Source organism: Setaria viridis, chromosome 2 (assembly GCF_005286985.2).
Source record: "Setaria viridis chromosome 2, Setaria_viridis_v4.0, whole genome shotgun sequence".
In the NCBI taxonomy this organism is placed as follows: domain Eukaryota; kingdom Viridiplantae; phylum Streptophyta; class Magnoliopsida; order Poales; family Poaceae; genus Setaria; species Setaria viridis.
The window spans coordinates 8,838,352-8,860,276 of NC_048264.2; the positions used below are offsets into that span (position 1 = coordinate 8,838,352).

The 21,925-nt window shown below is 48.1% G+C and overlaps 4 protein-coding genes across 4 annotated transcripts; 2 read left to right on the top strand and 2 right to left on the bottom strand.

Annotated features, from left to right (window-relative positions):
* Nucleotides 1-8,009: 8,009 nt before the first annotated feature.
* LOC117845488 (uncharacterized) lies at nt 8,010-8,946 on the bottom strand. The gene has a single exon (XM_034726545.2). It carries the CDS (start codon nt 8,810-8,812, stop codon nt 8,192-8,194), a length of 621 nt encoding a protein of 206 aa, XP_034582436.1. The 5' UTR covers nt 8,813-8,946; the 3' UTR covers nt 8,010-8,191.
* A 2,657-nt stretch (nt 8,947-11,603) lies between these two features.
* On the top strand, nt 11,604-13,535 carry LOC117844551 (uncharacterized). Its single transcript, XM_034725253.2, has 2 exons — nt 11,604-12,608; nt 13,398-13,535. Exon 1 carries the CDS (start codon nt 11,903-11,905, stop codon nt 12,581-12,583), a length of 681 nt encoding a protein of 226 aa, XP_034581144.1. The 5' UTR covers nt 11,604-11,902; the 3' UTR covers nt 12,584-12,608; nt 13,398-13,535.
* On the top strand, nt 12,579-14,423 carry LOC117844552 (uncharacterized). Its single transcript, XM_034725254.2, has one exon. It carries the CDS (start codon nt 13,588-13,590, stop codon nt 14,233-14,235), a length of 648 nt encoding a protein of 215 aa, XP_034581145.1. The 5' UTR covers nt 12,579-13,587; the 3' UTR covers nt 14,236-14,423.
* A 1,470-nt stretch (nt 14,424-15,893) lies between these two features.
* On the bottom strand, nt 15,894-21,356 carry LOC117844553 (uncharacterized). Its single transcript, XM_034725256.2, has 3 exons — nt 21,113-21,356; nt 20,780-20,998; nt 15,894-16,434 (listed from the first exon to the last, which is right to left on the bottom strand). Exons 2-3 carry the CDS (start codon nt 20,939-20,941, stop codon nt 16,261-16,263), a joined length of 336 nt encoding a protein of 111 aa, XP_034581147.1. The 5' UTR covers nt 20,942-20,998; nt 21,113-21,356; the 3' UTR covers nt 15,894-16,260.
* Nucleotides 21,357-21,925: the final 569 nt, after the last annotated feature.

Here is a 21,925-nt window from a genome sequence, read left to right on the forward strand (position 1 = left end):
ATTGGCTATGAGCCTCAGCAGAAAGGGGGAGGTTGAAGTTTTGTATGAAGTTTGTCCTTCCAGATGCTGTCTTGCATGTACTATTAGTTTCTTTGACAAAAGAAAACAACTTTGGATATGTCTGACTTGGTATTATTCCATTCCAGAGATCATGCCAGAAGGAGACTGTTGAACCATCCGATATCGTAGCTGAAGCTATGCCCTTGTATTTATCAAGCGTCTTAAGAACATCGTTCCACCAGAAAGATCCTTTGGATTGTGTGCCAGGTAGTGTGCCATTGTTATAGTATCTGTTCCAGATCAAATTGACCCATGGAGTATCTACCTTTGTGTAGAATTTGTGCAGGAATTTCATTAGGAGAGCCTCATTGTGTGCATTAATATTGATAACTCCAAGACCCCCACTATCCTTGGGTACACACACCATTGGACATGCTGCTTTTGAAGGCTTTTTGGAGCTGGGGTCTGCCCCCTTCCATAAACAGTGCTTTCTGAATTTATCTATCTGTTTTACCACCCCTTTATGTAGTCTGATGGTGGAGATGTAAAACACAGCTGACGATGACAACACCGAGTTTACCATTTCTAGTTTTCCCCCTTGACTTAGGAACATTGACATCGAATTTAGTCTCCCTTCAATTCTCTGTAAAAGGGGCATGAAATGTTCAATGTTTGGCTTGGTCGTTCCCAGGAGCAATCCTAAGTATGTGAATGGCAGGGAATTGTGTTGGCATTCAAAAATGTGTGCTAAACTGACTAATCTTTCATTAGTGATATTCAGAGGCATCATTGTCGATTTCCCATGATTAACCTTGAGTCCTGTCGACAGGGCAAAGATGTGCAAGATTTCTTTCAATTTCAAAAGTTGCCTGGGACAAGCTTCCATGAAGAGCAGGGTGTCATCAGCATACTGAACTATACGAAAATCTGTTCCTGCTCCCTGAGAAATGGGGAGGTTGAAACTGCCTAAGTCTTTTTCGTGGTTTACTATGGTTTGAAGAAGGTCAGCTGCCAGAACGAAGAGGAGAGGAGACAGTGGATCTCCTTGTCGTACTCCTCTTTTGCAGTGGAATACTTTCCCTGGGACTCCATTCAGTAAAACCAAAGAGGTTCCTGTTGCTAAAATGTCTTGGATCCAATTCAACCATCTGGGCCCGAATCCTTTATGCTTTAGGACTTCTAATATGGCTCTGTGCTCAATTCTATCAAACGCCTTTTCAAAATCCAGTTTGAGAATGATCAGCTCCTTTTTTGACCTTTTACAGATGTGTAAGTATTCATAAGCCCATGCTAAACAGTCTTGAATGCTCCTAGTTTTGATGAAGCCATATTGATTCTGGTGTATCAGACCCATGATCACCTGTTGTAGTCTTGTCGCCAGAAGTATAGTGATTATCTTGAGGGTCGAGTTGAGGAGTGAAATGGGCCTGTAATCTCCCACATCCATCGGACTTTCCTTCTTAGGGATGAGTGTGATATATGAGGAGTTTATACTCTGTAGACAAAGGTCATTATCATAGAAATCTTGGATTAGTTTGTAGAAATCCTCTGTTATTACCTGCCAGTTTTTCTTAATGAATTCTCCATTGAAACCATCCGACCTAGGTGACATATCATTTGGGAGTTCAGCAATTACCTTATCTATTTCTTCCTTTGAAAATGGCTCATCCAATCTGTCTAGGTTATCCTCTTGTTGTAACAGATCCTCTAGCTGGAGGTACATGTGTGTATATTCCAAAATGCCCAACCTTTCTTTGAAGGATTTCCATAGTATTTCAGCTTTGGCTTCATGCTGAGATGTCTGAGTTCCCCCTTCAGCCCTTAGATGAGTTATTGTATTTCTTCTTTTCCTGATAGATGCCTGTGCATGGAAGAATCTTGTACATTCATCCCCCATTTTGATCCACCTGACCTTCCCCCTTTGCTTCTAGTAAGTTCTCTGTTGAAGTAGTAGTTGCTCCAAGTTTTGTTCAACCAATCGCCTAAAGTTCCATTCTTCTACACTGAGATCTCTTGACTCTTCGATTAGGTCCATGAATTGTAGGGTTGATTTGTTGTTCTGTATTGTTTTCTCTAAGCTTGGTAATTGTGATCTCCACATCTTGAGAATCCTTCTTAAGTTTTTGAGTTTGCCAGTAATCTTCTTAGACTGATCCTCATGTGGGGATTGTAGACTCCATGCATGTTGTAAGATAGGCAGAAAGCTTTCGTGTTGTAGCCAGTAATTCTCAAATCTGAAAGAGTGTGGTGGTGGCATACTTGTTTGGGCTGTTATCACGCATGGCGTATGGTCTGAGATATCTCTAGAAAGTCCTGTTGCAATTGTGTTGGGCAAGCATGTCGTCCAAGCTTTTGAAGTAAAAAACCAATCTAATCTTTCCAGTAAGGGATTTTGTTGTTTGTTAGTCCAGGTGAATCTGCACCCCTTCAGTGGTAATTCTACCAATCTTAGCTTGCTTATTGCGTTGTTAAAGGCTAGCATCTCTTGGCAGTTGGCTCCAGGCTTATTCCGGTCTTCTGGTCTTCTTATGAGATTGAAATCTCCCACCACTAACCATCTATCTTCCTCTCCCATCTCAACTTCCTTAAACCATTGGATGAACTCTCGTTTTCCTTCAGTAGTGCAAGGAGCATAAATGTTTGTCAAGTACCAAGTTTCCCCTGTCCCTTTACAAGTGAGGAGAATAGATTGTGCATATGCATTTTGAAAATCCAGGACACCATCAAATTTCAAGTTATCCCATACTATTATGGACCCCCCTGAGGAGCCGACAGATGGAACATAAAGAAACTCATTTAATTGGGAAGGACAAAACTTTTTGATGTAAGCCTGATCAAATGAATCCCTTTTGGTTTCCTGTAGACACACCACATCACACTTCGCTTCTATGATTTTACTCCTGATTGCATTCCATTTTGCATCTGAGTTTATCCCTCTGATATTCCAAGACAAGACAGTCCACTTCTTTTTCCTTTGTGAGCGATTCATTATATCCAAAGTATGAGGGAGTTTTGCTCGGCCATTGGAACAGCGGCCGAAATTCCATACATAAAGGCTGTAGGGAACCTCTTGCATAGCCTAGTTGTGACTTTATTGATTAAGACTGACGAAGAAACCCCATCCAAAAAACAACCGAAAGTATGAAAGATTAGACAATCGAATATAACATAGAGGGTTGCCATGTTCTGGTGAGAATGGTCTTTCTCACCCCAAGAACTGTTACACCCTTTGTCAATCCTGATCTGCCGATCAGCAAGTTCACAAAAGAACCACCTAAAGTTTAGTGAGTTACAAGATCCCCCACTCCTGACACTTCGGATTCTGCTACAAACTGTTGCTAACATTTAACAAACACAAAAGATGTCAGATGATCCCAAAAGCTTTATGGCTTCTCTTCAAACTGTGGAGCCTTCCCCCTCCTCTAGGATGCCCTTGTTCTTTTGCTCCTTCATTTCTTCAGTTCTTCTTGCCCCAATCGGTGTCTGTTTCTGTTTCCTAGCTTTTAATGCATTCTCAGTCAGATTTTCTTTGCTAATCTTGCAATGGTCTTCTCCAACCATCATCATAGCTTTACTTGATAGTGTTGGTGAAATTGCAGCACAAGCAAGGCATTTCTTGGAGGTGCAGCTGGAGTGTTTGAAGCCGGCATTACGTGTTCGGATCCTTGGACTGTGCCTAGCTTGTGTCTCCACCTGAGGCTCTTTCATTCTGGGTTTTTTCTGTTGACAGAGGGTGTCAGCAAAAGAATCCTCGTGAGACTCATTATCCTTAAATTCTGACAAGGAGCATTTAGGCAGTTCATGTTGTGGGCAAGCAGCTGGTAATTGAAGTGATATCACATTATGGGTTGTAGCATTTGATGTCAAGAGAGCAGTAGCATTTGATGAAAGAAAGGCTCTGGCCCAATCAAATCTAGATGGTGAAAAGAGCTTATGAATGAAAAAGGGTGCCCAACAAGCAGGTATTGTTGTCACCTGTTTAGGAGCGTCATCGGTGGAGAAGAGGCATGCCCAGATGTGATGCCAGTCCGGGTTTTCAGCCTTGTCTACCATTGCGTTGTCAACCTTTGTAGCCCATCCTGGGTCCATTCTATTATTGAAGCCCAAGTGAGTGATAACCATGTTAACATGAATGTTCATGTTAACCTGGGCCTCCTGTTCCTCTCCCTCTTCATGATTTATCTGGATTGGATTAATGAATTCTGGCAGGTAGTAATTTGCACCAGCATTATCTTCTCCATGCTGTGGGCCCATGTGTTGTTCCCCTTATATATTCATGTTATCCATGGCGGGAAGTCCCAATACTATCTCAGGCTGTTCATTCAAATGTTCTTGCTGCTGTACTTCCCCCTCAACACTTTGTTCCGAACCTTTTCTTTCTCCTTCCATGCTGCTGGTAGAGATGGATGGTGGAGGTAATGACAGACTAAGCTGAAGGTCCATAACTTCTTGCTGCTGATCTTGCTGCAGTTCCACCTGTTCCGGTGCCTGATTTTCCAAGTCCTCCATGAGTTGCTGCATTTGTTCTTGTATGTGTTCATCTTCCGCTGGATCATCATTCAAATCTGGGAGGGCTTCATGTTGCTGATTATTATGCATCTGCGCCTCAAAAGGTGGATTTTGCTGGCCTTGGATTTGCTGTTGTGGCATCTGATGATTGTTGTTTGCATTATTTGGCTCCAGCCCTGGGAAAACGAAATCATCATCATAGCCTGGGGGGATGTTTTCATCTTGTAGCTGTCCTCCAAGCATGTTTTGATGTATGATTTCAACTTGAACAGTAGTTGAAACTCCTTCAAAGTCATCACCCTCAGAAAAAATCAGGTAGTGCGGTATATCTTCCAGTTCTGTGACTCTGAACTTAACAACAACCCTGGCCATGACATTATCTTTTTGCCAACATATCAGTCGCCCAAAGGATTTTATAGCATCTCGGATATCTTCGATTTCTCTAGAGTCTATTGGATAACCAATCAAAAGTAACCAGCATTCTCTATTGAACAGGACTCTCCTGGCATTAGGGCCTCTATTATGCCTGACGAAATCAAATATGAGTCCATTGCTTTGATGTGGACTATGTTGCACTAGTGCATCTCTGTCAGTGACTCTATTAAGTCTGACAAAAGCTTGGGTTCTGTGGAAGGAGCTTCTTTGGATTTCTTTAATGCGAAGTTCATAATCATCCTCAATCAACCCAACTATAGCTCGTTGCACATTATCAAATGGAATCTCACCAGGGGGAAGTTTGAAACAGTGACGATCGCGAGATCTTCATTCGCCGGAGTGCTTCTTGGGGTGACCACCCTGGTGAACTTGGGTCTTGCTTGCACCAAGACTCGATTGAATCTAGGGAACATTAGCGGTTCTAGATTCACATTTAGGAAGGCCATACTGGAAGTGGGGTTTTCTTTCTCGCTGGACTCGGAAAAGGGAGGATTGAGGTGTTCTTGATTTGGAGCAGCCGGTTGCTGTGGAGTCCTGTGTGGCGACGAGGAGGAAGGAGGAGTGGTGTCGCCTCGTATTCTCCACACGATTTTCCCCAAATTCTTAAGGGGAATGGTGTCCGGTGGGCTTTCCTGGGCTATCCCAAGAGTCGCCTCTTGGCCTGCTTTGAACCAACGCAGCCCAATATCACTCGGCCAACCGTTTATGTCAATTACCGAGGAGAAGTTACTGGCAGGCATCGAAGTAAAGGCTGTCGTAAACTTTTGAAGACTTAACCTTCTAGGGCAGGTTTGGAAGCTATGTCTTGCTTGATTGCAGTGCCAACAAGTCGGCCAATTCGGTGAGATCCTCCTTGAGTGGTTGGCAGTTGGGAGCTGGTCTTTTTCCGTCAAAGCATAGTCATGTCTCAGGATGTTTGCCCTGGGGTATCTGGGGTATCTTAGTTCAGAGATTTTCTATCTCTTGCTCCTGTTCCAATGCCAAGATTCAGATCTGGGCGCAGTCTTTCTGGGGATTTGTAATCTTTCGAAAACCAACTGCCTCGGCAAGTTCTGAATTCTTTGGAAGACAGATTTCCTTGGTTCAAGATAAGTCTTTTTTGTTTGAACCGGATAGGAAGAAAGTCTACCAGAGGAGCTCTCTCTATTATGCAAAAAACCCTTTTTTCCCAGGAAAGGTGTTTGGGGTGATTCCTAACAATATCAGCGTATGAAACAAAGTGTTTCGGCCTAGTGAAAATATTCCTGGGTTCAAGACTTCTAAAACCCAGCGGAGTTAAATTGGCCCCAGATAGAAAATGAGAAGAAGAGTGTTGTACATGGGACAACAAAGTGGATTTCTTTTTGCTAGCAGATTGCCAAGAATATGAGGGTCCAGAATCTTGCTTCGCAAATTTGAAAGCCTTGGCGAACCCTTCATTATTCAGGAGGAAGAAGGAAAGCTTGAAAAGATCACAGATCACCAGGCCTTGATTAACTATTAGGAATCCCACCTCTTTTGATGAAACCTTGAATCTGAAAATTTGCTCCTCCAACTTTTCCGCCATGAATGATTCCTTTCTTCCTCCCAGTACAGAATTTAAACAGGTGTTGACTGCTTCTGCAGATAATCGAAATCTGTTTCTACTAAAAACAACCAGCAGGTGAAAACCATTTCCTGCTATTGTTTCGTCCAGGGTAACCTGGGTAAACCATCCGACTGAAAGCTTCTCCCAGTCGAAAATTGAATTTTGTATGATCCATCGCTGAGATCAAGAGCAAAAGGCAAGCGCAAGGAGAGGTAGGATGCTTTTAGGGAAGAACCTCATCCATTGTTGTCTGTGAAGGTGCCTTCCTCCTGCACTCTTGTCTGGAAGAATACTCCAAGGGAGCTGTGATCAGCCAAGGTGCGAACTCCCGAACTAGAAACTTCGCGGGTAGGCAGGAAGGAGGGTGTGGATGCCGGGGCGAGCGAGGACACCGGAGTGGTCACTGGCGGGATGAGGTGGACGCCGGGACCAGGGTGGTCATCGGCGGGACGAGGTGGACGCCGGGACCGGGGTGGTCACCGGCGGGGGGGGGGGAGGGGCTGGGGCTCTGCTAGTTGTGGTTGTTGTTAGCAAAGTGCATGAGCTGGTAGAGCTCTGAACTTAACGTTACTACCAAACCAGTCTATTTCAAGCCTTTCAACCAATGTGAAAGGTTTTTGTTACTGATCAGCACTGCATCTCACGGTAATGTGATGCTAGGCACGGTACAGTGTTTTGTGTGACGCGTAGCGGCTTAGGGAAGCGATAATGTTGAAGCCATCTGATGAGTGATGACCGACGAAAAGCATGCTCTAGGGCATAGCACTTCACATAATCAGTTGGACCGGGACCCAACCCAACAACAGCCATCTTTGGCTTGTTGGGCAGATAATGAGACTGGAGGAAATGCTATGTTTCAACTTGTTCACGACATGAATGAATGAATAGACCGAGAACCAGCACACGGCCAAGCCTTACCTTGTAGTATCATGTACTGTTACTGTATGTCCTATGCTGCCATTTTGACGGACAGGTATCCTCTGAAGTGGCAGTTGAGTCACTGACGTGTGGGTCCAAACTCAGTGGTGAAGCTAGAGCAAATTGAGGGGGGTGTGCTTGCTTTGTGGGTGCATAAAGTTGAGTTGTAGGAGGTGCATATATATATATTGTGAAAATTTGGACCTAACAACTGTTTTTGCAAATTTTTGTGGGTGCATTAGCACCTCCTAATTTGACTAGACCTTCGCTCCTGTCCGAGCCCACGCGTTAGTGACACAGCTGCTGCAGATGCAACTACAGAGGAGTCCGGTCGCATTTTAACCATAGTGTCAAAGCATCCAAGCACATGGAAAGGACGTTATCCTTACAGTGAACCTACGTATCCCATTTATCTTGTTTTTTCCCCGATGAAGAAGCAGGTCCCTGCGCCATTATTGTGTCTTGTTGAAGGTGTCCTCTGTCCTACTGTAATCCCTTCGATCCATGGCTGGTCGTACTAGATTCTTCTACCAACAGTTCGGCTACGAAAATGTTCTGCAATTCCTTCGCCTCCTCCGAATTACATACAAAAATCAAAATTTCCATTCACATGCATCTTGTAGCGGCGGGAAACGCATTACACATAAACATCTCAAATCGATCAAGATGAATAATCAGCACCAAGGCTACCAAGCATGGCATAGATACGAGCAAGCAAACGCGAAGAGCAACAAAGAACGAAGTTGATGCAATTCAGCAAATTTAGCAGTACTTCTTGGGCTTGGCGAGCTTGCACTTGACCTTCTGGAACACGACGGCCTTCGTCCCCGGCGGCGCGAGCTGCAGCTTGAGCGGGCAGGTCGCGTCCAGGTCGCACTTGGTGAGGCGCCCCGTGTAGCTGAACTTGCCGGTGACCTTCACCTCCACCTCGAAGAACCCCGTTGCGTTCTGCTTCCTGAACTCGGCGGCGCCGGCGTTTCCCAGCGCCGGGACGGCGGCGCCGTTCGAGCTCACGGCGAGGTGGTACACCCTCGTCTTCCTGGGCCCCTGCTTGTCGCCCTTGCCGGCGAGCAGCACGCGGTCGAACGGCTGGCCGTCGAAGGTGCACGCCGCCTCGAGCTTCTTCCTGTTCTTGACGGTGATGGCCCAGTTCGGGTTGCGGACGGCGAGCGTCAGCGAGAGGTTGTACGCGAGCACCGCCGCCGCCGCCGCCGCCGGGGAGGAGGTCGTCGTCGTCTCCGCCAGGGCGAACCTTGTCAGCGACGCCTCCTCGACGGCGATGTCCACGTGCCGGAGGACGCCGTAGGCGGCCACGAGGACGGCGATGATGCCGGCCGCGATGACGGCCGCGGTCCAGCTGGCGATGCAGCACTTCTTCCCCATCGCCACCTGTCGTCGGCGCGCTGGCGGCTGGGTGCCTGGGTGTTCTTGGTTTGGATGATTGGATCTTGGAGTAGGAGAGGAGGCCGTACTAGGTTGCAACCTAGAAGGTGACGATGTGAGTGTTTAAAGGCAAGCCTAAAGGCTATGCATTTTCAGGGGAAGCCAGTAAACAGTAAACTATGGTTGGGGGTACCCATGCACATGGCGAAGCATTATATTAGAAGAGGTAAATAGAATCGTTGCTTACCGTAGTTAAATTTCCATTTGTTCAGGCTTTGTTATCGTCCAGTGTCATTAGCATTCGAGACCATGCATCTGAGTGACTGACACCGCTCATGTCGCCTAGAAAGTCACCGTAACTTTGCTCTATTTCATATGGATTATGGTTATCAGCATGCTGCTGTTGCTGTAGGAAATGGATTTATAAGACTGTAAACTCAAAACTACTCCTCCGTCCCAAATTACTATACGTTTTAACTTTTTTCACTGGTGGAAAAGTGAGCATTAGTCCTAGTTAAAGAGATATATAGGTCTCGAAAATCCAACCAGATTAATCTTTCGAGACTAAAAGTCCCCCTCTTTAGTCCCGGATAGGTATTTCACCCGGGAGTAAATACCTCCTTTAGTCCTAGTTAGTACTACAAACCGAGACTAAAAAGGTTCAATAAAATAAAATAAAAAGTAGGGCACCCCCGTCCTGCTGCTCACGCCGCTACCCCAGCAGCTCCGCCTTGACCACCGTACCACCTCCTTAAGCTCCAACTCCACAGTAGAGATAATCAAATGAAGAGCGAGAAACAATTAATATCGAAGGAAGAACATGCTCATCTCATATGACCATTACAGAAGTAAGAACACAACCAATCAATTCGCACAAGATCTAATTCACAAACATATAAGTTTTATTTGATTCACAACATGCGGAGGATTCATCAGCACAATCATGAATGAATCATTCACAAACAAATCATGCACACCACTCACAAACGAAACATTCACTGTCTTTTCCTATCCACAAGCTCCCCCGCACACGCCCCCGCGTGGCCAATGACAGCCAGCGCCTTGGGGCCCGACTGGGAAGGGCCTGCGCGCCCACGTCATTGGCAGCCGGCGGCCACGGGGCCAGCCGGGGAGGCCCCAGGCGCTGGTGGCCAGCGGCCAAGGGCTGGGCCGGGGATGCCCCACGCGCCAGCGGCCAGAGGCCAGGCCGGGGAGACCCGCGCGCCCGCGTCCGGCGGCCAAGGGCCTAGCCAAGGATGCCCCGCGCGCCCGCGTGGCCGGCCGGGGATGCCCGCGCACCGACGGCCAGTGGCCATGGGGCCGGCGGCAGGGACAACCTACGCGTCCGCATGGCCGGCGGGAGGCGGCCAGGGGGCCAGCCGAGGAGGACTCAAGCGCCAGCGGCCAGTGGCCAGGGGCTGCCCAGGGAGGCCCCGCATGCCCACGACTGGCGACCAGGGGTCGGGCCAAGGATGCCCCGCGCGCCGATGGCCAGCGACCAGGGGGGCGACGGCAGCCAGTGGAGGGAGGAGAGGAAGCGGTAGAGGGAGAGAGAGGCTGGTGGTGGGTTGGGAAAGGATAAGGTAGCGGTGGGGGGAGTGAGGCTGGTGGGGTGGCGATGAGATAAGGCTTGTGCGGAGAGGGAGTCCATCAGAGGAATAAAAAAAGAGAGGATGTAATCCTGGTTGTTGGTTTCAACTGGGATTAAAAGGGCATTGAGGGACCACGAAATTTAGAACCGGGACTAATGCCTCTTTTGTGCTGGGTCTAAAGACGATCGAGACATAAGTAGCTAGAAGGTCGTTTCTATACCAGTGTTTGATACATAATTTTTATTATGACATAGAAAGTTATGTAATTAGAAAAGCGAAAACGAATAATAATTTAGGACGGATGGAGTGTTATTGTAATAATTTGGGACGGATGGAGTATTATTGTAACGGGGAGTTAGGACACGGCACCAGTAAAAAAAAAAGAGACAGTCATGTGGACATTCCGAATCAAACCCGTCACTAGCATGCAGCCAAGTTCGACTTGTCGCGGGCGTGCATGTGACCACCTCGAGCGAAGGCCACGGCGGCTTGAGAGGCGCCAGCTGCCCGGCTTCAGCGGGCGGAGCGCGCCGAGCTCGAACTTGGTGTTTTTTTTTAAAGGATTGCAAGACCTTCAGTTGACTGCTATTTCCTTTTAGCCTTCCCCATTGACCATTGTCTGGTACTACCAGTAACCAGTGTACCACAATGCATGCATGCGTGGAGTCAAGTCAACAACACCGGTACACAAGAGACAAGACGAGTAACCATGGCCACGCTTATCCTCTGCTAATATCTTCATTCCACATCCTCTGCTAATATTCAGTTAATTTCGGTTGAAATCTCGTAATTTTAAAAGTTAGTGTTGGCATGCTTACAGCTGTGTGGATGTTCTAAAGGAAAACTAGATAAACCACCCTATTTGTCATATGTAGTTTGAGTTTCCCTTCCAAATTAAATGCGCACCTACTTAATTCTATTGTATAGCCAGTTTAGCCACCACCAACGTGCACATGCATAATCGATTAAGCTCGTGTTCCTTAATTTAGGACCGTTGATGTTTGTAAAAATTAGACACTTTTAGGAATTTATTAAACTATTGTACGAGAATTTAAACTATTGCACGGAATGTTGCTACTTGAACAAGCGTAATCGAAGCATATTTTAAACAAAATTGACTAAGGTAACCCAGTCTGTCACGGCTCAACATCAGTGCAAACATAAGGAAATGGCCAAAGTATGTACACACTGGAGTGGTTCTCACAACACAGTTAAGTAGTAGAATGTAGACAATTGCAATGAAGCAGCTTGCAGTAATCTCCAACTCAAGTGACAACTGACACACGGCAAACTCGAACTGCGAGTGACACTTGTTAAGCATCACAAATTGCAATTCCAGTGACTGAGGACAGAGGAGCCGAGGCAGAACCAGAGGACAGACTTCAGTCACAGGCTCACAGTCTGATTACCAAACCAGGCTCCACTTCCCCCACCCAATCCGCGCGGCGGATCTCCTCCCCCCCTCCTCCATCCGAGCCCAAGATTTGCTCCGGCCGCCATGTGCTGCCTCGACGACGGCTGCTGCTGCTGCGGCGGCTGCTACGACTCCTTCTGCGACCGCTGCTGCCCCTGCGTCTCGTACGACGCGCGCGAGACCATCTTCGGTTGCTGCGTCTGCTTCCTCATCCTCGGCGCCGTGGCCCTCCTCGCCGTGCTCCTCGCCGCCTACGGCTTCATCCGCCAACCGGAGGTCGCCGTCGAGTCCGCCTCGCTGACCAGGTTCGCGCTCCTCACCACCCCCGCCACCGCGCTCGCCTACAACCTCTCGCTCACGCTCACCGTCCGCAACCGGAACTGGGCCATGGCCGTCAAGAGCACCAAGCCGATGGAGGCCGGCTACAGCTTCGACGGGCAGCGGTTCGACCGCGTCAGGCTCGCCGACGAGGGGGACGTGCACCCGGCGGGGAAGACCCGGGTGTACCACCTCGACTCCGGCGCCGGCGGCGCGTACGTGGCGCTCGGGAACGCCGGCGTCGCCGAGTTCGGGAAGGAGAACGCCACGGGGCTGTTCGAGGTGGAGGTGGCGGTCGCCGGCGAGGTGAGGTACCAGGCGCACTTCACCAAGTGCAAGCTGGCCGCGACGTGCCCGCTCAAGCTGCAGCTCGCGCCGCCCGGGACGCCCGCCGTCGTGTTCCAGAAGGTCAAGTGCAAGCTCGCCAAGCCCGACAAGAACTGCTAGCTGGCGGATCCACCCTCATTGATTTGTGAGTTGTTTGCCTATCGCTTCTGCCCATTCCTGGGTCCGGCCGGAAACGTCCATTGGATTCATGAGGCCATTCAGACGATTTGCTGAATACTAGCATGTCAGTCCATTAGGAAATAACCCTTGGGAAATGTTTTAAGTAGACTAAGAAACTCTTAGCTAACACCAATAAAATACCCTTGGGAAGTGGTCAAGATAGGGGAAAAGCTAAGCATGTGTTTGGTTCCGAAGTGGTAGGTGTAAATCCATCACAAATTTTTATGGAGTTTGATTCGGGGGGCAACTAGGACGGGCTCGTTCTGCTTGGCATCTTCGCGAGCGCAAGGCGCTGGGGCTCGGGAGTGATGGTAGTTTGCTGCATCTATGCGTGTGACGGTCAAAGGGATCTTCAGCACCACATCTTGCTAAAAGCATATTACCACAAACCAACATTTTTTAGGATAACATAATGCCAATATGCAGCTTTTAACATTCATGTCACTAGTACTCGAGTGTGCGTAGCATCTTCATTTTCTTTTACAACAAAGTTGTACAGTAACACGCGCCACAATGCAATTTCTGTCATCACCACGCCTCAAAACCATTGAGTGGTTCGTCTTGGATTCAAACGCCTCAAAATTTAAACGCGTTTGAAATGCTAGTGAATTTTCGCCACGAATGCATTTCTCGCTGTTTGGTTGATGCGACATCTCTCGCAGTCCTACACAAGACATCCAGCCTCTTCAGCCGGCTTATCGGCCACCAAACAGTATTTTTCTCTCACAATAAATCAGCCGTTTCATCTTTTCAGCCGGCTTATAAGTTCAGCCGAACTGGTATTTTTTGCTACGTTTATAAATGGCACTGGCATTCACCCCCTGCCTTGACGCCTCCTTCGTCAAGTCAACGCGCGCGTCCAACAAAGACCCAGCAGGCAGCTCCCTTCCTCCCTCTCCCTCCTCAGTCATCATCACCCGAATCCCAGAAGGACATCGCCGGCGATGGGGAAGCTCGACGACTGCTGGGCCGAGTGCTGCTACAAGTGGGACGAGTGGAAGTACTGCCTGGCCTGCCTCGGCATCGTGGCCGGTGTCGTCCTCTTCGCCGTGCTCCTCGCCGCGTTCGGCTTCGTCCGCCGCGTCTCCGTCTCCGTCGACGAGGCCTCGCTGACGCGCTTCGAGCTGTCGACGACGGCCTCGCCGGCGACGTCGCTGGCCTACAACCTCACCCTGACCCTGGTGATCCGCAACCCGAACTGGGCGATGAACCTCAAGAACACCAAGCCGCTGGAGGCGTTCTACAAGTTCGACGACCAGGTTTTCGACCGGTTCGAGCTCGCCGGGAAGGGCGAGAAGCACCCCGCCGGGAAGACCCGGGTGTACCACCTCGCCGCGGGGGCGACGAGGTTCGTCGCGACCCTCGGGAACGCCGGCGAGGCCGAGTTCCGGAAGGAGAACGCGACGGGGGTCTTCCAGGTGGAGGTGGCGGTCGCCGGGGAGGTCCGGTACACCGCGCGCTACACCAAGTGCAAGGTCGAGGCGTCGTGCCCGCTCAAGCTGCAGCTCGCGCCGCCCGGGACGGCCGCCTCCGCCGCCGTCGTGTTCCAGAGGGTCAAGTGCAAGCTCGCGCCGCCGGAGAAGAACTGCTAGATCGAGTCCGTTTTGTGTGGACTGTGGGCGTGTGTGTGTGTGTTGTGTGTTGGGTGGCGATGGAATGATTTGGTTCCTTTTGATATTGCTTTGGGATTTTTTTTTATGTCTGCAATTGTCCCGGAAAGGGAATTGTTTGAACTCGGTCTTGTATTGTATACATATATATCCATCTTTTTTTTATGTTTGTTCGAACATGTTCCATCCGAAATTTGCGGACGATTATATTTTTCTCAGTTGAGGCATCACATTGATTTCGCACTCTGCTATGGCGGCGATGAACAGAAGCCGGAGCTGGTGATAGATGACGAGCTGTGCTCACAGCTAGCTCACCGCCGGCGGCGGTGTTGACGGCGGCGAGCCAGCCTGGGTTCCGGGACCGGCGGAAAGTTCTTTGCTTCGTTTACTTGCAAGCTGGGACAGGAACCGCGAATCACTTGTCCAGGAAAAAAAAAGCCAAAGGAATTGCGAATAAAGCGTGGAAAGGGACGAGAACCACTTGCAGCAGGCAGCAGGCAGGAAGGAGGGAGATGCCTGCTTGCGCATTCGATTGGCCAATCAGGAGGAGGATTTGAGGAAGATTGATCAAACACATCAGCTGTACTGTATATGAATTCGCAGCAGAACAGTGCCGGCCTCCGGGCGCTTGAGAATGGGATGGGTTAACTGATCCATCCAACCTCATTCCTCGTATGCATCAGAGGATACAACTAGTACAAATATGAGAAATGGAGTCAGCCCATAAAAAAAAAGTATGAGATGAACATGAACTATGTCCATTTTCTTTTCCCAGCCAGCCCACCCAGTCATTCTTTTCCTCGGGCCATCCTATCCTTCTTATTCCCTGCCCCAGGCCCACCTAAGCTTCTCTTCTTGTACTGCACCGAAAGTAGGCCTGCTCGATTTCCTAACGTTTCAGCTCATAATTTTTTACAAACATCTCTTTTACGCTAACAGCCCGTGTTCTAAAAGTTTTGTGGATTGGAAAATGTAAGGATCAATTTAACCCCCTCGTAACTCGTGCCAGAGTCCAATTTCTTTCTTTTATTTTTGGATATGTACTGTGCATTTCGGAGTTCAAGATGCTATGTCCGGATCTCTTGTTCGATTGTTTCCAATTCCGTCTCGTGCTGTTTTGCTATCTGCTTCATTTTGTTCTGCCTTTACAATCGTTCCTTCACCTACATCTGTGGTATAGATGCTCTGCCAGCTGTGCCTTTGGATTGGCGAATCAGATGAAACACACAACTAGGGCGGATCTAGCGGTGGGACGGGTGGGGCTCAAGCCCCCTACCCTTATCATTGCACCACAAATTCGTCCATGTTCCTTAATTAAACGACTGCATATAGTAAAACTGACAGGTAAATGTAAGACAACAATGTCAATCACAAATACACTACCACCACAGTACATAGTAAAAATGCACAGCATATTCCCTCCAGGACTCCAAAAGTAGAACATTCGATCTCTAAAAGATAAATGGAACTTCATTATCTGAACCAAAAAGAATGAAAGATCAACTGCCTACTGCAAGTGGAAGTCAATCAGCCTCCCTGTAACTTATCATCACATGCATTAGTGGTAGGCATGCTACTCTATACACGATATAAGCACCAGACTGCCAAAGTGGAGTTCATGAATCTTAAAAACAAGCACATTGAGGCGACAATACAGTGAATATTGACAGAATATTTCACCTGATGAGTTCATGGGTAGAAAACAAAAAAAATGACACAAATATATTTAGCCTGTTGGGGCAGAATCATCCATCATCGGAACAAAGAATGGTCAGGTAACTTTCCAATTCAATTAGTAACCATGGCCTACAGCACATTACAAATTACAACTCTCTACAGGCTTTACACGGGTGACAACCCGCTAGTTGGTCGTTGCAAGTATACAATACAGGGAATCAGAGTATGATTCAATCCTCCATTAGACGGCATTCCGTAAGAGCGAGGTGCAGGTTAACCTCTGGTTCGTTGGCTGCTGTACTAGAATCGAAGAACCATTTGCCAAGATGATCATCTGTTCTCATCATCAATGGTTTCATGTTCCTCAACTTCACCTACTCCAGTGGCGGGAATGGTGGTTGTATGAACGGTATTATTGCTACCACGGCAATGTAGTAGCTGGCGCTGAAGGCTCTCAATAAGCTGATTAAGTTGTTGGATATTTTTCTCTTGAGATAGTATTATCTGCAGATGGCACATAAAACATAGATGAGGAAAAGAACAGGATCTCTAGATATGATGCTCAGCAAATAATGCCCTCAAGAAGCAAATATAGGACCAAGAGGTGGACAAAGGATTGATTTCTATATAACAAGGCCTAACATGGTTAAATCTTTTCATATCAAAATTTTGCTACCAAAATGGAAGTTCTTCATCAATAAGTTACTCCATGGCAACTAAATAGTGTAAGATTGTATATAATGCGTGGATGTATTGCTTGAGCCCCTTGGGCTGATTATATAGGAGTACATAGCTTGGAGGGCAAGTAGCCTCTCCTAAAGATAAGGAAGGTTATCTCGGGATTACAATCAATCCTAAACTAACCATATTCGAAGTTGCCTAATATACTCTAACATCCCCCCGCAGTCACAACGGGAGCGCGCAGACGATGAGACTGGAGAATAAGCCGAGGAGAGGACATCCTCCCGCAGTCGCAACCGTCGATGCGTCGCAGATGTTGTGGCTGGAATGGGAGCCGAAGAGGCTTGTCAAGCAGATGGTAGCCCCTTAGTGCCGAAGTAGCCGAGGTTGAGGTGGACGTAGTCGAAGCCGTGGAGAAGGGCGTGGGTTCGAAGCGTCAGCGAAGGCACCCGAATACACAAAATCAGCAGCTTCTTGCCACAGGTTCAGGGTGATGAGCCGACTGCGATGGCAGATGGTGCAACTAAAGAGCACAAATGCATCTTCCTTCAGCAACATCGGTGGCGGTGTCCATGAGCGTGCGGCAATAGGCGCGAACTCAGACCGAGAGCCAGCGTGACGAGGACCAGCAGCATAGGTGGCGCCACCGCCTGGAAGGGCAACGACACCGGCGATGATGGCTTGACCACGAGCGTTGCCGCTGCAGCCTAAAGGGCGCAACGACAACCTCGTCCTCGGGAGTGTCGAGGATGAAGCGATGACGAACGGCAGGACGACGCAACCCGATCTCTGATCGGGAAAAAGAAAAACAGCAGCAGCAAGACGAACCTTGGGGTACAATCTCGGGTGCCCCTAGCAGTGCCCTGTCCCCTCCCTTATCTCTTCCCCAGTCAACATGGACAAAGGGGAATAGAAATCAGGGAGAGGAGGAACCGGCTATTCTGCCCTTCCAGACTCCATGGCGGCGCACCCGCCCACCCTCGACTGATGCGAGGCCCACACTAAGGTCAGGAGGACCCAGCAACAGGGCACCGGCGGTGAGGGGGAGCGGTGTTGCCCACTTGCGGATCGGGAGGTGTCCCGCGGCGAGCAGCTGGGGGGCAGCGAGATAGGGCGAAGCCCCTACGGCGTGGTAACACGCCAATGAGGCGGAGGAGCAGCGCAATGGAGGGCGCGGGTGGAGCGGGCCAGGCAAGGCACCACAACCCAGCGACGATGACATCAGACGGCGTGGCTGGGCCACAGTCCTGGCGGCTCCAATAGCGGCCGCACGCGGCGTGGCTGGATCGGCAAGGGAGGGGCGTTGCGCAGCCGTCGAACGCCCCCAGTTGCACGGCGGTCGGCTCGACGCCCCCACGGTTCTCCGCAGCCGCGCACCCGCGCTCAAGTGCAGCAAGATCGTGCTCAAGGGCAGCGGTGGTGGCAGCGCTGGAGGAGTAGATGGGGGCGCAAGGCCAGACACACGACAAGGGCAGCAAAGACGGCGGCGCTTGCGGCGGATCCTGGCAGCAATGGGAGAGGTAGGTCCCTCTGCTGCTGGTTGACCATGACGGCACGGCAAATCAGATGGATCGGCCGCGCATCCTACGAGGGCGCTGCCCCCGATGGAGATCGATCTCCCCGGGGTGGCACAAGGGCAGCGGAAGCCGGAGGCCTAGGGTTAGAACCTAGACTCGTGATACCATGTAAGATTGTGTATATTGCGTGGGATGTATTGCTTGAGCCCCTTGGGCTGATTATATAGGAGTACATGGCTTGGAGGGCGAGTAGCCTCTCCTAGAGATAAGGAAGGTTATCTCGGGATTACAATCAATCCTAAACTAACTATGTCCGGAGTTGCCTAATATACTCTAACAAATAGGATGCCTAGCACGTGATTTTCAGACTTGATTCTACTATAGAATAGTACAATTTTATGACTTTACTAGCCAAGATCAATCTGACTCTTAAGGCATCCTGCTTAGTTTGGCAGAATCTTAAAACCTTAGTGGATTTGCCCTCCGATCTGACTCAGATTCAAGATTATGATAGCTTTGATCTGGTTCAGCAACTTAAAATTATGAATTTAACTGAAGAGCAATTGTTTCTAATTTTAGCAGCACATATTCAGAATAAACAATACATGTTTTCAAGGAGGATTATCAACTAGAAGTAACTAAGTGAGCAACCAATTCTCTGTATATAATTGTTAGTCATGAATGTACCATGACCTTCATTGGTGAAGATCATTCAAATGCATGGATTTTATTTGTTAGCTCCAAAGAAAGACATGCTAGCAAATACACAAACACTATTTCGATTTGGCAACCTGTTGCTTCATTGTAATACCAGAATCAGAATTCTCATTTACTCAGTGGACCCTGAAAATCTCACCAATGGGAGACCTAAATCAATTCAATATGCCTATTGTAATAAGGAAACCAAAGGCGACCAAACCCAAATACATCATCACAGTGACTTTTTTTTGGCACAGTTCAGGATATTAGACATTTCACTTATCTGAATCTTAACAATTGAACTCCACAAACCATTCTACCCATAACATGATTACCAGTTACCGCTACATATTTTGCCCGAGGAATAAAGGATAAACTCCAAAGTGACAAGCTAAGTTAAGGCGTCTGTACAAGTATTGATGATAATTTGGGTGCTGGTTAATGTGCATGATTCACAGAAAAAGCAGATCTATTTTCTCCAAATGCACGGTTGTGAACTTTGAAAAATTTCTCGAAGATCATATAAGTAGGCCACGTTACAATAAATGCATTTTGCAAAAGTTAAAAAGAAAATCAAAGAAAAGAGTTAACAAAAATGCTCATATGCTTATTACACATAATATTTGCGCAATATAAATCAACACTGCTTGTCTTTTTCCCATAGTACATATTGACATGTTTCTAGTTTCTATAAGTGTCATCCCCCCATTCCACCTGGCACATGAACCAAATATGTACTGCATCCGTGATTTTTACCCTTTCATATTTTTGGATCGGTTCTGAGGGAGAGTCACAAACCATGATAAGTGCACATGCTGCTCTACAAAACTCTGGATAACATAATTGATGACATGGAGTAGCAGTCAAACTGCCTAAATACAGCAGTAACTGGAAACAGCTGCCTGAATTGATTTTGCAATAACATGTTAAGACTTCTCATTTGTTCAAAGGATTAACTTTAGCCCTACACTGAAGCCAAAACATACAATAATTGATTGCTATTCTGTTCCAGATCCACTCAGGCATGACCCTAAAGGTTTTGTTATTACCAAACATGCATAAGGCATAACACAGCAAGCTAGATCTCATTTGGTAATCCATGTTCTTGTGACGCTTTGCACACACCAGCATTTCCCATCTTTGCACAAAGTGCATGACACTTCCTTTATCTCTGCTGTTTTTGCTGAACTAACCAATATAATTAAATCCGTCCTTACAAACTCCTAGGGTTCTTTACCAGCTAGTTGCAACTGAAAACAGGCCAAAAGTATCATACTCGATTAGCTAGTACTATTTTAGGACAGTTACCTTATTTGGTAACTTGGTAGTGAAAAATACAGTTGTGTATTAAATGTAGGGAATCATCGCTCCCTTGATTTCATTGATGTAACAGTAAGGGCTGTTATTAACTAGAAAGTCTGCTTGCAAATTACACCAGAATTAGGCTTGCTCGTTACAGCACATATATGGCTCATGACATATGCAGATATGCTGTAAGCAAGCAAACCGCATCTCCTTCAAGCTGTAAATTTGATAGGTGATAGCAAGCCAGAGGTCTGGTGAAGGACCATTCTATGCTTTTAGTTTTGCAACATGTAATGGGGTATACTAACAAGGCATTCCCCGACTGAGAAACAGAAATCAGCTTGTTGTTTAAGACATTACTACTATCTAAATGACACAGACCTTCAATATCCCATCAACCACTAAGACCGAAATCAATTGAATGCGTGTACAATTTGACTAATTCTCAATTAATGGCGACTCCAATTTCAATGTGTACCTAAATTTGGTTCAGATATCATTGCCACAAGATTTCTTCGGAAGAGGAAATGGGGGAATAGGCACGACAGCTGCTCCAATTACGAATGCACACCTATCTTGCACAGCACACGAAGCAGGGTATGCCCACGGAACAACAAAAAAGGAAGTCAGGTAGATTCGACACCAACCTTTTCCTTGACGGCGTCCTCCCTGGCGAGCAGCTGCTGGCGGCGGCGCGCGGCGGCGGGGTCGGCGTTGGCGGCGTCCCCGATCTGCTGCTTCCACTCGAACTGCGACGTGATGATGAGCACGAGCAGGAGGAGGACGAGCACCACCGGCCTCGTATTCATCCCCGCACCAACCGATCCCCAATTCCGAACACAACCTCCTCGTCACGCACGAAGCAGCTATGCCACAGCACGAACGCGGTAAGGAATCAAGAACTGGAAGAGGACGAGGATGGAGGAGACAGATTGGACTTGCCGAGAACAAAAACAAGGGGAGGGGGAGGGTGCGCTTACCAAGAAAGGCCCGGATCTCCGGCGGTCTGGGCTGGCGCGACACCGCGCGAGGAGCGGGGGCGGCTGCAGATGCTGCTAGGAGAGCTGCAGGGCGAGGCCGGTAGGAGGCGGCTGTGGCGGAGGAGGAGCACCGTGCGAGGGAGGGGCGAGAAGGGGGAAGGGAGCGCGTGGACTGCCGGTAGAGGAGAGGAGACCAAGACGGGTTCTTGGGAAGAAGATGCTGGCGGCGAACCACCGGACGGAAGTCAGCGGGACAGCGGCGCAAATGGGCTTCCGTGGCTATCCGAACCAAAGGCCCAAGCCCAAAGCAGTGGTTTGAATGACGCGAGTCAAATCCTTCTCCTTTCCTTTATTAAAAAAAACAAGAAGAAGAGGAGGAGGGAGGTTTCGTCCTCATCGCTACATTCCTAATATATCTTAGGGTGAAGTTGTAATTAAATAAATAAATCACTTCTCCGTTCCATGCTGAAATGCTTAGGAATTCGTTTCATGGGACGGCTATTCTGTGATGCCTTTAAAATCATGCTGGTGGGTCGACACTTTGTCGATGCCCTTCAGGGATGTTTGATACCCCGTGCTAAAGTTTAGCACCTGTCACATCGAATATTTGATACTAATTAGGAGTATTAAATATAGACTAATTACAAAACTAATTACACAGATGGAGTCTAATTCGCGAGACGAATCTATTAAGCCTAATTAGTCCATGATTTGACAATGTGGTGCTACAGTAACCATTTGCTAATGATGGATTAATTAGACTTAATAGATTCGTCTCGTGAATTAGCACATGGGTTCTGCAATTAGTTTTGT

Excerpts from the sequence above, each read along its gene's own strand:
- LOC117844553 (XM_034725256.2), bottom strand. The coding sequence starts at position 20,941 with ATGAATACGAGGCCGGTGGTGCTCGTCCTCCTCCTGCTCGTGCTCATC. Across the intron at positions 16,435-20,779 it reads AGGACGCCGTCAAGGAAAAG|ATAATACTATCTCAAGAGAA; the intron begins GTTGGTGTCGAA and ends TGCCATCTGCAG.
- LOC117844551 (XM_034725253.2), top strand. The coding sequence starts at position 11,903 with ATGTGCTGCCTCGACGACGGCTGCTGCTGCTGCGGCGGCTGCTACGAC.
- LOC117845488 (XM_034726545.2), bottom strand. The coding sequence starts at position 8,812 with ATGGGGAAGAAGTGCTGCATCGCCAGCTGGACCGCGGCCGTCATCGCG.
- LOC117844552 (XM_034725254.2), top strand. The coding sequence starts at position 13,588 with ATGGGGAAGCTCGACGACTGCTGGGCCGAGTGCTGCTACAAGTGGGAC.